The sequence below is a fragment of the Archocentrus centrarchus genome, chromosome 7 (assembly GCF_007364275.1).
Source record: "Archocentrus centrarchus isolate MPI-CPG fArcCen1 chromosome 7, fArcCen1, whole genome shotgun sequence".
In the NCBI taxonomy this organism is placed as follows: domain Eukaryota; kingdom Metazoa; phylum Chordata; class Actinopteri; order Cichliformes; family Cichlidae; genus Archocentrus; species Archocentrus centrarchus.
Genome location: NC_044352.1, coordinates 26,705,206 through 26,723,227, shown reverse-complemented (window position 1 = coordinate 26,723,227; position 18,022 = coordinate 26,705,206). Strand labels below are relative to the sequence as shown.

The 18,022-nt window shown below is 38.0% G+C and overlaps 1 protein-coding gene across 1 annotated transcript in view; it reads right to left on the bottom strand.

Annotated features, from left to right (window-relative positions):
• bsna (bassoon presynaptic cytomatrix protein a) overlaps positions 1 to 17,112 on the bottom strand; it is a 115,705-nt gene extending 98,593 nt beyond the window's left edge. Inside the window, exon 1 of the mRNA XM_030733218.1 lies at positions 16,573 to 17,112. Coding sequence (XP_030589078.1) covers positions 16,573 to 17,112 — 540 coding nt within the window. The remainder of the gene's footprint in view (positions 1 to 16,572) is intronic.
• Positions 17,113 to 18,022: the final 910 nt, after the last annotated feature.

The window sequence follows — 18,022 nt, the reverse complement described above, 5'->3', positions numbered from 1 at the left end:
TTTATTTTTTATTTTTCCCCAAAAAGATCGTGTGAAATGCCTGCATTTCTCATGGTCTTTTTTTTAATTTTTTTTAATTTTGTCTTTCTGTCTGTCTGCAGGCATATGAGGATGTCAGAAAAAGGTACTGTATAAATCATTTAAAGCACCTCATTATAAATTCCTGAAAAATCCTGGGCTTACAGCTGCACTCAAAACTGCAAATGTATGTGTGCCAATGTTAGGCCAAGTATTTATTGGTATGAGCAGACTCAAGTTCGCATGTGTCTTGACGCTGACATGTTTGCTTTTCTAAGCATGCATAGGTGTGTGTGCTAATGCATATTTGTATACCAAGTGTGTAAGTGTTTCTAGGTGTGCGATGCTAGCCTGGGGTCCCTCTCTCTCTATCAACTGGCTGGAGCCTCTCTGCTGCTCTGCTCTCATGGTTAATGCATGTGGAGAGAGAACCCTTGTCCCTGTAGCTTCTCACCTTCTCTTTACTTCCCCAGAATAGAACCAATCCTCATCATACATGAAGGAAGATAACTCCCATTCCTCCCCATTTCCTCTACACACAGTAGAGAACAAATTGCAAAAGCACAGAGAGAAGGAGTGAGAGATAAGGTGAGAGAGAAAAAGCTGGAAAGATAAGAAGGGAGATAAGGAGTGAGGCATATGAAAAAGGTAAGGTGGAAAGAAAGAGTGCAATAGGTCAAGAGAGGATAAATTAATTCTTTTTAAAAAACGGACACCCCCATCTCTTCTTTTATCCACCTGGAACACATGGACACATGGTTTAACTCTGTTGGTGCTACAGTGTTACAATAAACAGTGATGGGAAGCCAGTGAGGGAGATCTCCTAGACTTCCCAAAGTTTTCAACATGTTCTATTTATGGAACTAGTTGCCATTTCTTGCTCATTGTTTAACAGCATTTTTAATAATCATTTATCCACCCATCTGGGGTCTGGAGCCTATCCCAGCTGTCATAGCACAAGAGGCAGGGTACACCCTGGGCAGGTCGCCAGTCTGTTGCAATGCTTCAGTCATCATTTATTCTTTAAAACACATAGCCTCACAGACTGCAACAGACTGGCGACCTATCTAGGGTGTACACTGCCTCTCGCCCTATGACAGCTGGGATAGGCTCCAGCTGCCACAATATTGCTGTAATAAATAATACTGAACTAAGAGGCATCTTTATGATCAGGTTTTGTTTCCTGTTTTTGTGTCTCCGGTAGTTTCCTCTGCCAAGCAGGCTTGGCTTTAACCAGTGCCAAGTTAAAGTGGCACTGGTTAAAGCCAACAGGCACAGGCTACACACACACACACACACACACACACACACACACACACACACACACACACAGGGAAGCTATCACTGTGATACTTCCGCTGGGCTATATTAGGAGATAATCCTGAACTGCCCTAACAGTGACACACACACGCGCGCACACACACACACGCACACACCTTTTCCCATAACCACTATCTGCTATTTAGAGGGAAATTTATTCAGTTCTATCAACTGCAGGTAATTTGGTCTTTACTGGAATGATTTTCCCTTCATTGGACCCAAACACCCACAACCATAAAAATATGCCATTTGGCACTGCGTACAGTAAGCAGTAGGGCTGCACAATTAATCACATTTTAATCTTGATCACAATTTTGGCTTCCCACAATTAAATGAACATGATAGACTACCTCGTGATGTACCTAAATGTCCCTGTATCATGCAGCTTGAAGTTTTCTGGACTAGTCTGAAGGAGTAACACTGCTTTAAAAGGCAGATACACAACATTTAAATTTCTGGCACAGTAGAAAGTGCAGCGCTTGTCCCTCGAAGTGCGTCATCATCCATTGTTTGGAAATACTTTGGATTTAGTGCAACTAATGTTAACCAAGAAGAAATCATATGCAAAGGGGGGGAAGTACTCCACAAAGCAATATGACTTATTCAACAGCCTGAAAACACAGCATAAACTGTAGAATAATTCATGTGTGAGCACCAAGAAAAACAATGAAATCGTTGCTAACGTGAGTCATCCAACATCAACTCAAAGATCCACAAAAGCACCTCAGTGTATCCATCCAGCTCACAAAGGTACATTGAAATCACCAAAGTGTTGCATTCTATTTGGCCAAAGATATGTTGTCCAATAAAAACGGTGAGTAAAATGATCAACATACTGGACAAAAGATATGTTATCCCCTCAAGCAATTATCTTTCTAAAGTGGCAAAACCAGCCCTGTAAGCAAAATATCACAGGGGAAATAGAGAGGGATCTCACAGCTGTTGAGTACTTATATATATATATATATATATATATATATATATATATATATATATATATATATATATACTGAACAACTTCAGCATTAGATGCCATGGAGCGCTTACACATTATCTCAAGTTATTAAAAGCACTGACATCAGTAGCTAAAATAGTCGTTTTCTGCAGACAAAAGTGCTGATATCCGAGCACATGTGTGATATTACAGCCACATGTGCTGGATAAGAGCCATGCTACCTGTTAGTCTATTCCTCAGGTTGTTTTCACACTGTAAATTAAATTAAATTATCTGCTAGCAGTAGCTACACTTAGGTTAGTTATTTATTTAGTATATTTTCTCCCCCCTCGATTATTGTATAACTCTCTTGATGTGCCTCCCTCAGTCCTCCTTAGCCCAACTTCAGTTGGTTCAGAACGCAGCAGCTAGACTACAACAATATCATATGAAGCCCTAAATAGACAGGCTCCTGTGTTTGTAGCTGTCATGTTCTAAAGACACTTCAGATCGTGTGGAGTGTGGAAGGAGTGAGGACTGAAATGGAGGATGTGAAAGCAGACAGAGTCGAACTAAAAGTGAGCCATTTATTGATGGCTGATGGCAGGTTCTTAGAGGTGTGAAACATAGTACAACATGAAACTGAAAACTATAAACATGCAGAAACCTAGAACTAAGAAACACACTAGGACTAGGGGGAGCTGGAGCTAGGGAACACTGAGAAGGAAAACAGGAACATAAACTGACACTCTGACACAGGACATGGGGAGTCTGAGACAATAAATACACAGGAGGGTGATTAGGGGAAGTGGAGACAGCTGGGGAGGACGAGATACAGGTGAACTGAGTCGCAGGAGACAAGACACAGAAAGCAAAATTCAAAAAACGTGCAAGAGACAAACTCCAAAAATAGAACAGGAAGTGAGATAACTGAACAGGGGAGGGGACAGATACACAAACTTGAAACAAGAGACTTGACACATGACAATAGCAGAGCTACTGATCCCTTATAACTTCAGCTGGTCGCTATTTGCTATACAAATAAAGTTATTATTATTATTATTATTAGTAGTAGTAGTACTAGTAGTAGTATGTTCATTAGTCAATGTACTGTAAAAATCAGTTGTTTGGTAAGCATATGCACTGCTTGAAATTGATACTAATGAAATACCTGAAAGAAGGTACAGTATTGGTTTGCATTCCCAACATTAACTAAACTCTTGTTTGTTTATGGATAAAGGGCTATTATCATCTATGTGAAAATACATTTGAATGCTACAATACACACATAAAAATGATTTTGAAAAACCGAGTTTATGTCAGTCTGCTGATGTTTTGTGTCTGCAGCTTCTGAGGCATTCCTGGATGGAAGGTAAACATCGGGACCTGTCATTTGTATTTATTACTCTTTGGCACAACAGACACAATGGCTAGACAGAAATAAACAACTATGTGCAATCTTTGAGTGTGCTCTGTGAATACAGATAAATAGGACATCAAAGACATTAAAAAATAAGCAATTGAAAATGAATTTTTTTTTATTATGTGCATTAATTTTGTTGCCAGTGTTTGTCTGGATTCGTGTTACTGTAGTTAGTTGTGTGTTTCTCTGTTTTCATTTTCAGTATGCTTCCCCAGGTGGCCCTGATCATGCTGTTGCCATCACAGTCACTCCCAGCGGGTTCCTCCGTCTCAACATGCTCAAGGAGCTTCACACCTGGGAACATAAAGCACTGCCTGCTATCTCAGCATACACACCCTCAAACATCCATCATAGATACAGTGACCTTTGCTGTGGGTAACCTGGTCTCCATGGTGACAGTCATGTTGTCTGCCAAAGTGTGAAAAAAAATTAAAACCCTGAGACCTCAGAGTAGAGCTGAGGAAGATAAAGGGGTTATAGAAGAATTACAAAACAGGAAAGTGTGCTTCGGTTTGACTAATTGGAAAGGACAGCACAGTAACCGGGGCAGGGTTAGGGGTGGTATTCCCACAGGGGCCACTCGGAGTCAGAAAGAGGCTGGTGAAGATAAAACATGTCCTACAAAATGTGTGAAGAATATTTGAATTTAGCTCATCCTTTAAAGGAAGCTATTGTGATTCTGTCAGTTTGAAACATATTAATTAAACCTAATGGCAGGCCATGAGGTCATGTGCTTATATCTGATACTTTAACAGTCTAAAGGTGAACTGTCTGTATTTATAGACAAGCCCTGTGGTGTACACAAAGCAATAATTATGTTTAGGGAAGGGAAAAAGTTCTCTGGTAATACTTATTATAATATTAATTCATTAATTAATATTATAATATTGCTTAAATCACCTTTCTTTCCCATTCTGATACTTCAGCAGGTTGATCAAGTCTATATGTCTAAATGCAATGAGTTGCTGCCATGTGTTAATATTGATGACCAATTGATCAGGTGTCCCTAATGAAGTGACCACTGAGTGTATAAACAGTAGAAAACAGTTCAGAGGTAACTTATGAAACTGAGGAATATTGCTATTTTTGCTCATTTTAAACTTGATGCCAGCAAAACTTGAATATGAATTTATATTTTTATTCTGGCTGCAGGTGAATCGCTTCACATGAAGAGCATCCCATAAAGAAGTAAGACTGGAGAGAGGCTCACCACTCTGTGAGGGACTGTGTGGCAAAAAGAATTTAAGAAAGTTTCATATCATACATATTATACCCATGATCAAGTAGATAGTCTATCTGTGTAAATGCAATGAGTTGCAGTGATGGATGTTTCTATTAAAGATGGCTGAAGCCAAAGTCATTCATTTTGGAGGTAGATTAAAAAAAAAAAAAAGCTTTTTTGGTTGAGAGGGAAGTTAAACTTTTCCTTTTCTAAAGTAGAAAGCACACACAGAAAAAAAAAACAGTTGATACAGCACCCCCCCCTCCCCCTTTTTTTTTTGTTTTTTGTTTTTTTTGGACAGACAACAACAAGCCAACGATGAGAGAGTTTTTGTTGAGCCCAGTATGAAGTTGGATTTTCAGCCGATGTAAAAAGACAGAGCTGTTCCATCTATGAAAGACAACATTGTGGAGGCAGAACAGCAAGCTGTAAATAACATAAAAACAGCTTCCAAGTGCTGGTGGCATTATAAAGTGTTGCTTTGAACTGTCTTCACTGAAACTGTAGTCACAGCCCATCTGATCTGATTTCAAACATTTCAGTGATACACACACTCACAGATTTAGTGTCCAAACTTTTGACTGCTGCTGCATGTGTAAAAGAGTTTATAAAAGAAGGCATTCCTTTAGCATTTTCAGACAGCGCTTTCACTTCAGTTGCCATTTTAGCACATTTCCCTCACATACACCTTTTAACGGGGACATATGTAGAAATTTTTTATACCGCTCGTCACTGAAAGAGTAAATCCAGATTATGTCCTAAAATAGCATCCTGCTGCCAGTGTCCTTGCTGTCCACCCCCCTTAGTTCTGGGGGTAAAGTGGGCCAGGGCACCTTTAATTAATGGATAATTAACTCTGATTGGTAGATTAATAAAAATACTGTTGAATAAGTTAACTTTTCTTGTGCTGCAGCCTGGAGTTGTTTCCAGGTGATGGTGATCATAACCTGCACACAGAGAAAAATCATCTGGAGCTCAAATTATTAGGAGAGTTATTTCGAAGTAATTCTTTTCCCCAATGCTGCACCCGCCAAGTCCTACTGAACTTTGGTACTGGGATCAAATTTAAATCAATATTGTATTATATTGTTTATAACTTTCCACATTTTTTTCTGTTGTGTTGGCCTTTACTTAATTATAGAGTTACAAATCATTGCATTCTGTTTTATTTAAATCTCACACATTAACTTTTTGGGGGAAGTTGGTGGGATATATTACATACACAGTTTGTTTGTAGACATACTGTCCACAATATATGCATCTGTGTGTGTATATGTGCGTGTGTGTGCACATCTCCACTGAGCTGTCAGTGTTACCGGAGGCATTCAAATTAGATTTTTGCTGCTTGGTGGAGGTTTATGCAGACACTGGGGCTTTTGATTCAGTTCTCACTCACGGACAGCCATCCATGACAGACTGTTTCCTTAAGAGAGAAAGAAGGAGCGAGGGAAACAGAGGAGGGATACCAAAGATGTGTGGCATGAGACAGTGAGCGGCCAGTGAGCTAAAGAAAGAGATAACATGTGGAAGTCATATTGGAAATCAAGAAATAGTGGCCTAAACTACCAAGAATGCAGGAGGAAGAGAAAGACTATGATACAGTGATGGACAGAAAGAAAAGGTCTGCTGCGTGATTAGTTGAAATAGGGGGTAAATTATATTTTCAGCATGACTGAAAAATGCTTTTCTCACATTTCAGTGAAGTTGAAATGTGGCTTTAGAAGAGGTGACTACTTTCACTGCTTAAAATGAAACTTAATTGCATGTCTGGATTCAAAAAATAATTTGAAAAATTGTCCCTGGCAATGATAATGCACACTTACAAATATATATTATTAGTCCCTGCCTTTTCACTTTACCATATGACTTCACTTAAGCTCATTTAAGATTACTGTTATTGATGGGAAGCTTTCAGACAGTTTAAACTGGGGGAAAGAGTTTGCCAGTAACGATTTAGTTAAACAACAAGCTCCTTTATTATGAGGCCTTCTTTAGTAGCAATTTAGTTAGCAACTTGTGGAAAACACATTCAAAATAAAATAAAAATGTAAATAATTGTTATGTTAAGGTTAATTTAAAGGTAATGAACAAATCCAGAGGCTAAAGTTAGTCTCAGGGCTTTAACTCCTATACTACCAATACTTGTAGTATAGATGCAGCTGGTGCTCAAACATTAAAAAAAGAGCAACAATCACGAGCTGGCACCAGCCATTATATTTACATTAATTCAATGTTGTCTAAATTATGGTCATTATCAGCCCTCTGTGGTGATGAAAATATATCCTCTCATTTAGGCCTTTTTTGGTATAGTTACGAATATCTCCTTTCATTCTTCGGGGGGAGGGTGGGCGGGACTGCCATTCACATAATGAGGTAATTACTAAAGTGTCATTCCTGTAACCTGTGTCATTAGCTTTTGTTGTTAATGTCATCATCAGGATGGCTACCAGGAACAGAATAGGCACCACTGGAGATATACACATTACTGAGATGGGTGCAAGTACTGTATATGTGTATTGCTATATATCTTATGTATATAATGTTTTCTATTCTATTTTATTTCATTTGTTTTATTCATCCTGTTTTATTTATCCTTCTTCTCTGCACTGAGCTGCTGTAATGTGCAAATTTCCCCATTGTGGGATCATTAAAGTTTTGTTTGTGTGTGTGTGTATATATATATATATGTATATATATATATATATATATATATATATATATATATATATATATATATATATATATATATATATATATATATATATATATATATATATATATATACACACATACATATATATACATATACATACATACATATATATACATATACATACATACATATACGTATATGTATGTATGTATGTATGTATGTATGTATATGTATGTATGTATGTATATATATATATATTAATAAATTATGTAATAATAGATTTTATTACAAGCTTTATCAACCCACTATTATCTTAAGAGCTTCCAGTTACAAAGTGAAAAGCAATGAAAAGCAATGGCTCTGATCTCATTAAATGACCTGTGAAATTTCAGCTCCAGGATACACAGTAACCTGTTGTTCATGTGTTCATGTGCAGCTGGTTCTAATTTTTTTTTTTTAAATTTGTCAGAGATTTTCCTTTTAAGTGCTTCTAGGTTGAAGTCTGGCATCAGTATATGTGGAGTTTTGGTAAAGGCAATGATGTTGCCTTTTGTAGTTATACTCTATCAGGTACAGATTATCCCCCACCCAAAAAAAAAAAAAAAAAATCAGTACTCAGTGTTCTTCAACCTGAAAAAAAAAACACATTAAAAATTAAATTTGGTTAGTTTTCACACATTTTGTTACTTGAGCAAGAATTGGCAATGTTATTAGATTCCAAAATTATATCAATTTTTTGGGACACTGTAATTTACTGTGTCTGCCTCATTTCACAAATGGCTAAAGATGAATGAAGTAAGACACTGCAGTGTGTGTGTGTGTGTGTGTGTGTGTGTGTGTGTGTGTGTGTGTGTGTGCTGTTCTTGGCTTGCTTCATCATAGAGCCAAGATCTTACAGCAGACTGTTTGGATGTGGCAACATGTCAAAAAAATAAGTTTTACATTTTTTAGAAGCCATGAAACTCAGTAAACACGAATCACTGTGTATGTTTCTTACAGATTACTGAATACAATGAAGAGCATACACACATAAAAAGAACGTGTGAAAGGCAGGTGCTTTGATTTGAGAGGAGGAAGGAGAGAAGCACAATCTGCGGATTTCACCAAAAAACTAATTAATCCAAAACACACACACACACTTTTCTATTAGCAGCCCTACATGCACGCTGAGTCTAAAATTAGCACTCAATCTGTTGAACAACAAACAGGCTACAGGGAGGAAGACATGCTGCCAAAAGGTTTAGCTGAGAGACGAGACAGGGGCAGATGTGGGTAGAGACCTAGTCAGTATTAACAACAGTGCTCATAAGAACTATAAAACCTTAACAAACTTTTTAGTTACACTTATTTGCATATTTAAACAAATCAGACTGATGTGAAAGCGATTGTTTAATTGTAAACAACATTTGGGTGTTTTTCTTTTAACTGACAGAAGAGTGTCCTAGTAGAGGAGGTTTAGAAAAAAAAATGGATGACAGCCTGTTTGGTTTCCTTCTCTTTAGGTTTCTTTCACCTTTTTCTGTTGTTGTTTGTTTTGGCATTCGCTGTAAACATCTGACTGTTTTCTTGGCTCATCATTTATCCACAAAGTGCTTTGGCTCAAAAACTTCCTGGAATGAAAAAGCTGCATGCCCTCTAGTAAACTCACAAAATCTTAGTGCCACGAATTAATAGCAGTTTTTAATCCTAAAGTGGGTTTTTGTTTGTTTGTTTGTTTGTATTTTTCTATGAAAGATGTAACATATAAACCCAGTTTAATGTAAAGGCAAAGAAAAATGTAGAAAGCATTACTGTAATTCGGTACTTTATTCAAAACTGTGACTCTACCATTGCTTCTTCTAACGGCACTTTGGATTAAAGCCTGAATGCTTTTAATTCCTTTCATTAATGGAGTTCTCTGAGTGTTATCATATATCATGTATAATAATATTGAGTCAGCACATCAGTTTGCATAACCACATCTGGCTGCTAGTGTATTTTCTGGTAGCTGAATGTCATTTCACATAAAATCATGCAGCTTAGCTGAGAACAATGCATTAAATAGGGATGATGTACAGTGAAAGTATTTCCATACTTCCATTTCCCAGTGTGTGTTGAATTTTTAAATAAAAAAAGTAAACAAAGAAGAAAAATATCTGTTACATCTACAACACTGTAGAATCAAAATGAACAGCCTTGGGCTCTATGGGTGAGAAACAACTGAAATACAATAAGTCTCCTTTTGCTTATTATCAGTCCAGAGTGTGATTTGAAAAACTCCATCAAAAACTCTCATCAAATATTAACAATACTACATCTACATAATGAAATTTTAGATTAAAGTGGTTCAAGTTTATCGTTTTATGAACAAATTTTCAGTTGTTGTTCGTGTGTTGCCTCCACCAACTCGGCATGACTTCAAATCGACACCAAGTTAGATTTTCTGTCTTAGGCAAGCGATCAAGCAACCACGTAGCTAGACTGATTGAAAACCTTTATTACTGTATTGCTACTGACATGAGTGTGTTCATACCACTAATTAACAAAACTGTCAAGTAAATTGGCCATAAATTACAGTAAAGCTACTTGTGTTCAGACAATATTTTAAAAAGTATAACATTTGCTTTCTTCTTTATAGAAGAGGAAATTTTGTCACATTATATCGGTACTAGTGTGCTGCCTTATGTCAGGAGGTGTAATCAAAGAATCACAGTTTATTTAATATTAATACTATAATATTTGTTGTAACAAAGTTAAACTGCACGATACATATGGTCACAAGAGGAAGAAGATAAACTAATTATATGGATGTAAATGCTCAGGTTTTCAAACACAGCTTCCTTTGTTACCTAGATAGCCAGTTTCTTTCTGAGGTTTTGACTCTATATGGGTCTTTAAATCAACCAATGAGAGAGACTCTTCTTTCAGAGCAGTAAATCTGTTTACAAAAACTGCAAAGTGTCAACAATGCTCTGCAAATGAAGGGAAGAAACAAATGGTTGCTGGTTCAAAGTGCAGTTATGACAGTATAAAAGTGAGTGGTGCTTTGGAACAGCTGCGGCCTACCAAACTTTCAAAGTTGGGGTAGGCAGCAAAATTTTGTTTGGATTTTAAAAGAAATTATTACACTTTTCAGTATATTTTAGTTGTTTCTAGACTTCTGTTTACTGCAACATTAAAGAACATGGCTGACTGTTTTTCAATCTAATCTTCAGAACATCTGGAAAAGGTAACAACGCGCAACCCATTAGCAAAAAATATTTATGGATTCAGATGTGAACCAACACAGCAAGGATTTTTAGCAAATTTCCCCAGGTGCACTTTTTCAAGGAATGAATAACTCACATAAATGAGTTGCAAATACATGTCGTGTGGGTGTTTCAGCGTCCCCCATCTATATTCATAAGAGCTGCAACACTCAGAGTTTATCCTTTTAATGTGCTAAACTGACAACTCCAGCACACAGCACACACAAAACATCAAATGAGCAGGGGTTCATCTGGTTCATTTCTAAATGCTATTTATCCATTTTATAAAGAAAAAAAGCTACCTGTAATTTTGCAGGAGGCATATCGGAAACACAGATGGTGATGACTACATAAAATAACACAGATCTTTATCTGTGAATGTGCTTTATAATGACATTCTTTGTTAAAGCCTCAAACTGATGATCTGGAGTTAAAAACAGCTCAAATATAGTGTTCAGTAGTAGGTCTACATACCTGTTAGCAGTTAGATACATTTTTAGCTTTATCTGAAGTTAGCTCAATTCTATGCTAACATGCTAAAGTACAGGACTTAAAATCTAATATTTGGCGTGTATATTTACCATGTTCACAACCTTAGTTTCACATAGTCCAGTGGCAGCATGTTACTAACTAACATTGTTAAAGTACAGTGATGATGGATGGAAATGTTTTATAGGTATTGGGTTAAAAATAAAACTACTGCATAAATCCAAATCTAACGTTCTGTCCTGCTGATTGCAGTCAGTGAAAGGTTGGATGATTACTGACTTTATTTCTGTTCATACTGAGAAATACAGAAACTCCTGTACCAGTGTTCATGGACACCCATACATAGAAAGGCACTTCATGGAGCACGTACCTTCCCCCACCCCAATTATTCTATGTTCCAAATGCTGCAATGCACCCAATGTTGTCCTACTCCATCATAAATTACTAGATCACAAAGATTAGAAAGGTATTTTATTGGCTTTTAAAAACTGTAATATCTGATTTGATATTTTTATTTAAAAAGCGAGAGCCACATGAACAGATAATGGCATATATAGTCTGGCTATATTTATGTATTGTTATAGCATCCTTTAAAAAACTAAATGAAAAAAATAAAAATATTTACCGAGATATGAATTGTAATGTGTATGTGATTTTTTGTGTGTGTGTGTGTGTGTGTGTGTGTGTGTGTGTGTGTGTGTGTGTGTGTGTGTGTGTGTGTGTGTGTGTGTGTGTGTGTGTGTAGGGTTTGTATTTCCCTTTGCATTATTGTATTTTAATTTAATATAGAAAAAAGTCAATGAATTATCAACATTAACTGAGATATGAATTTAAAAAATTCACCATTGATGAGAGATTTTTTTTTGGTGACCTTGAAAATTGAATCATATGTTCTTGGGCCCATGAGGAATATTTCCACAAAGTTTCATCAGTTTTGGTTAAAAACCTTTTGAGTTATATTGCTAAGATACAGACAGACAGACAAACAAACCCTCCCTCCACCTATTGGTGGGCGAGGTAATAAGGACACTGCATTCAAAACAACATATTATATGTCAGCCTCTGGTGGCACTAGAAAAATCGAGGCAGATTACTGAAGGCATTGAGAGTCACTGTCTTGGAACTGAGAGTGCTTGTAGAAATTTCATGACAATCCCATTTGTATGTCTTGTCATATTTCACTGGGAGAAAAAAAAAATTACAGGTCAGGAGGAGTAGCACCATGGACACCTGGACCCAATTTTCATGGTTACCAGTCCTGTCAATCCAATCACCGCTGACATATAACTGTACCAAAGCGATGGAGCAACCAGTACACAGACCAGTACTGCTGCTGTTCCTAGAACACTGCTGTCATGGTATAAAAAACTTGCACAAGTCATTTTGGGCTAAACCAGTGGTTTAAATTTCCAAGGAATGTAAAATTTCAAAAACATTTTTTTTCTTGGCCCTGCAGTGCATGTTAATTTGCATGTAACGTACTTCTCACAGATATTTGGGGCTCTATAGCAAATCATTCATTTTTCAGGGCTGCAGTACAAGAAGGCAAAGGGATTGTGGTCTGTCTTTTCTTTAGACGTCATCTTTTTCTTCTTTCAGTGTAAAAATGTTGTTTTCATACAGTGATACGTAATGTTCAGAGTAACATAAAAGTGTTTCATGTTATTTCAGTTACAGACAATATACAGCCCAGTGACATGGCACTATAATCCACATTTTGGGTATTCAGTACATGATTCCAAATGACTCGTCATTGGGCACAAATGCCAATTAATGCAATGAAAGCCAAGTTTCATAAATGCCACCTTCCTGAATTAGATACATCGATCATAATCTCTCTCTGATCCTGCGTTTTGGCTGGATAATTGTTGTATCGCTCATGGTTTACTGTTCTCAGTGTTATCTGCTACAAAAGACACCAGAACATATGGATGAGATATGGAACCTGGAATTGTTCATAAGATTACCACCACATAGAATACATTGAATAACTCAGTTAAAATACTTATCTGCATTTCTAGAATGAAACAAGATGGTGAAACATCAACATACAGGTGTAAAGAAACTGGAGAAAAATGGCTCATGCCTTTTTTTTTTCTTCTCCTTTAGCCTAGCGTATCCTCTTTCAGAATTACAACATAAAAAACAAGCCTTCTGGTTGTATTCCAGCCTGCACGTGTTGCTTTGTTTTTGCAAATACTCATAATAAAACATACCTGATTGCTAATATAGCTAAAATAATCTCTTTCCTTGCCTGGCTGCTTCTGCTTAATGTTAAATGACGCAAATCTAATCAGAACATAGCACAGCAGATATGGAGCCTAGCTCTGCATGTCAGATTACCAGGGTACACGGTACATCGATTAGTAGTGATAATGGATAATGTTTAGTTTAAGTATCCATAGCTGCAGACATAACATGACTGGAACCCTCCATCACACAGAACTGAACAAAGATATTTTGGTGGAGGCAAGAGTAGTTTGACATTTAAAATGAAGTTTTTCAGAAAGCCTTCAGTGTGTATTTATTTGTATATCCTAAAGAGCGTGAAACATCACTGAGGATACACGTTTCATATGTTCCTTCGCTTTGTCATCATCATAATATTTGGGTGGATTTCAACAGAAAAAAATCCCAAAATAATATTTAAAGAGTCATTTACCTCTGCCATCAATGTTTGCTTTGTGCAATATCAGCTAGTATGGAGCATATTCATTTAATTATTGCATTAAATGTTTTATTGCTTATTATTGCAAACGCAGTAAAGTAAATAAGCATATATGACATGCTAATGCTTATTAATCTCATGCTACCATTAGTAAGTAAGTCATCGTAATATTGTAAATTGCATTACATTAATACGGTTTGCAGGGTGGAACTGTTTGTTACTTCCCCAGAACTGTGAGACCATTGACTAGAATCTTAACATGAGAAAAGAGCTAATCCATAATTCATACAAACCCAAACAAAAGGAGGACCGGCGCATTAATCTGTACAAGATGGAGGGTTTGTGGCTCAAATGCAGCAAATAGTGCAGGTACAGAATATTTGCCTCGCACCACCACCACTAATCTACTGACATGTGAGTGTCTACTTCACCAGTGGGTATTTTATGCTGTTGTGTTTTCTCTACAGGAAATCCCTGTTGGTCCCTTCATTTAATTAACGTCACAATTTATTGCAGAGGCTTAATGCATGAATTATGTTGAGCCAAGTAGTGGGGTTGTGTCTTTACAACCTTGTGTGTGTGTGTGTGTGTGTGTGTGTGTGTGTGTGTGTGTGTGTGTGTGTGTTTGGAATCCATTCTAAAAGGACTGTTTGAGGTTCAAGTTAGAAAGGTGACAATGACATGCAGCAAGCAAGTGCATCTATATGCGTGTGCTGTTGTATGTGTGAAGCTTTGTGGGTATATGTGATGTGTGTTTTAATCTATCAGAAGTGCAGTGCAAATCCCAGAGTCAGAGGCTTATCAATCCCTGCCTCCCTCCACTTCATTAGCATTATCCACTATTATCAACATGTAGTACTCACTCACTTTTTCTCTTACATACACACACTGGACTGCAAGTAGAGGATGTGCGCCTCAGTGCAGATCAGTGTTTAGTATTAAAAATTATCCCGTATGAGCCTGACAGAAGCTGCCATACTGTAAATATAGTAGGAGAACTGAAAAAAAATAGCTGGTAAAAACTTGACAGGCTATGCTGAGAATGACTCGTGTTCAAACTGACTGTTAGCATTTTGATGTTTGCAGGAAACTCACAACCCGAGTGCTGAATATAAGCACTAAAATCACCTTTGTTCTGACCATACATTATGTAACCACCAGCTCCAGGCTAACATGTCAGAGATAAAGGATAAGTTTTGGTGATGTAAAAGTATGACAATACAGAAAGTGTCAGTGACGATGAATGTGATCACACATTTGTTAATGTTAATTTTTTAGATTTCAACATTTTTTTAATTTCATAATGCAAAACAGAAGACTTTTAATTACCAGTACAATCTGTGAGTGTTCTAACCGTGAATATAATTAGCCATTTACTATGCTAATTTGTTAGCATGGAGCATCAGGGTGAATGATGTACTAGGTACATGCTTCTGGTGCCAGCATACCAAAGCAAATGAAAAATGAGTCACAACAACACAAACACCATTGTTTGTTTAATGCAGCAGAGTGTTTATTGTGGTGTCTATGAATGAGAAGCCCCTGTATCCGACAACAGCGGGAATCAATGAGTGTCAGCATGGCTAATATATCAGACGGGCCCTGATGCTTCTGAATCTAGTGAGGCTGTGCTGTCTGTCTAATGCCTTTTCTATCTGCCCAGAGATAGTGAAATTTGATATTAGTCACTGGATGCTGAGAAGAGGCTGATAGTTTGACCCCATCGCCAAAGGTGAGCATCAAGCTCTCGATCAAAAAGAGACTCTTAACCTTCTCCCTCCTCCTCATCCCTACATTCACCTCTGAATATCACACTAATCTGTCCTTTCATCTTGTCTTTTTGACTGCCAAGTACTATGACGCTTCACTTTCTGTCTTCACATCACACCTGGGTTCAATTCTCAGTTGTGACCCATGTGTCATGGCTTGGCACATTAATGGAGATTCTGGCAGTTTTAGCGAGGAAGTGCTGTCACTTGATGAATCCATAAACGCACTGTCTGTCACAAATGCATACACAGTCATCCATTCAGCTTTTATACCACTTATTTGCATATTTTCTGTTTTTTAAATATAAATTACATGTGTTTCTTGAAAAAATACAGCTTTACGGTTTCACTCTTGCTCTCTCTTTTCCTGACCCAACACTGCCCTCATCTTAAGCCATTTTTCTCCCGCCTTTAATCCCTTTTACTGCATTGGCTTGCTTCCTTCATTCACTCACTTCAGTCTCATGTAAGTCAAATGTGTTTTATTGGCCAAAAAAGAAGTCCCTGTTTAAGCAAAAACTTTCTCTCTCTCTCTCTCTCTCCTTCTTTTCACTGACTCAACAGGCCAGAAAAAAAAATCTCAAACCACTCTCTCTGCTGGATCAATTTCTTAAACATTCAGATTTTAGCTGTGTGCTCCTCTTTTTTTTTTTTTTTGCTGTTGTTTATAAACATTTGAAACTGAAGCATTGGCCTCTGCCCGCCTACAGGATTAAATGATATTCATCCAAGCACTTAGGAATGAGCCTGACCATATTATTTATTCTATTTATGCATGAATAATACTTTTTTCCATGCATACAGATGAACACACTCATATAAACCTCTGCATTGTCAAACCTGACCTACCTCAGTGAGGTGAGGGTTGGGGTTGAATCCACACTGGTTGCAGACGGTGGCCTTGCACTGGGTGCAGGTATTGTAGTTGGGTACAGCTGGTGGGTTGGACAGCTCTGTGGTGGTGCACACTGGGCACAGTTTGCTGCTCGGCATGGGTGCTATCTGTGGCACTGAGTATGGTGAGGTGGGTGTCACACCACGGTCAGGAGACACAGAAGGAGACCGACCTGTCCTGGAGCCACCGGATCCACTGAAGTCAACTTGGAGGTTTCGACGAGAGGCGTGCTGACCGGGACTTTGACCTACATGGCCTCCCATGCTAGACCCAGCTGGACCATGACCCATCCCTTGACCAGACCCTGGACCCTGCCCGATTCCAGAGCCCTGGCTAGACTGCATATGTCTAGGAGATGTAGGAGCTTCGTGAGTCGCCAGGCGGTAAGGCTCACCGGCTCTGGACCCTATTCCTCCACTACCCATTCCTCCTGTCATTCCCCCCATCCCTCCTCCTCCTATTCCTCCCATTCCTCCTCCACCCATTCCTCCCATTCCTCCTCCACCCATTCCTCCCCCTCCTATTCCTCCCATTCCTCCCCCTCCTATTCCTCCCATCCCTCCCCCTCCCATTCCTCCCATTCCTCCCCCTCCCATTCCTCCCATCCCTCCTCCCATTCCTCCTCCTCCCATTCCCCCCATCCCACCTCCTCCCATCCCACCCATCCCTCCTCCTCCCATTCCTCCTCCATGGCCTCCTTGCTGCATGCCAGGTTTGGGACTACCCATCGAACCCATCGGACCCCTAGAAGAGATTGACAGAGCAAAAGAAAAAGAAAATCCAAAATCAGAAGACAAATAGTTACTGGTAAAATAGAATTAAAATGTACAAAAAAGGTTCAAATGAAATTAATTTTGTTCTCTGCTCACAAAACTGACAGCACATTGACACTGCAGTTGACAGTTAATTGTAATAAAACAGTAACTGATATTGAAGGAATTTAGATCAGGATGTTGTTTCTTACCCTCACCACAACCAAAAGAATACTAAGAAACAAGAGTAAATGATCAAATAATATAATCAAATAATCAAAGATCACAGCGTCGCAGCAGTAACCACTGCCACCTCATAGCAAATAAGTTGATAAGAAAAGCTGCAAAAGTTTGTACAAGTAGCTTACATTATCTACATTTATCTACAGTCTTATGCAGCATTAAACTTATTTGTGGGTAAAATTAGAAGTTACATTCAAAGAAGCCCACTTAACCCATCTGCTGTGTGGGAGTCCACCCGGGATGCTAGTTTTATCTGTACATAGGCTAATGAGTTAGTGGATGTTTATTACTGTAACTATTTTACTCTACACTGACACACAAAAACACCAGCATTTCTTTATCTCATGTCTTCCATAAAGATCAAACAGCTAAAGACTCTAACCTCTTGCCCAGTAAGACAGCACTATAA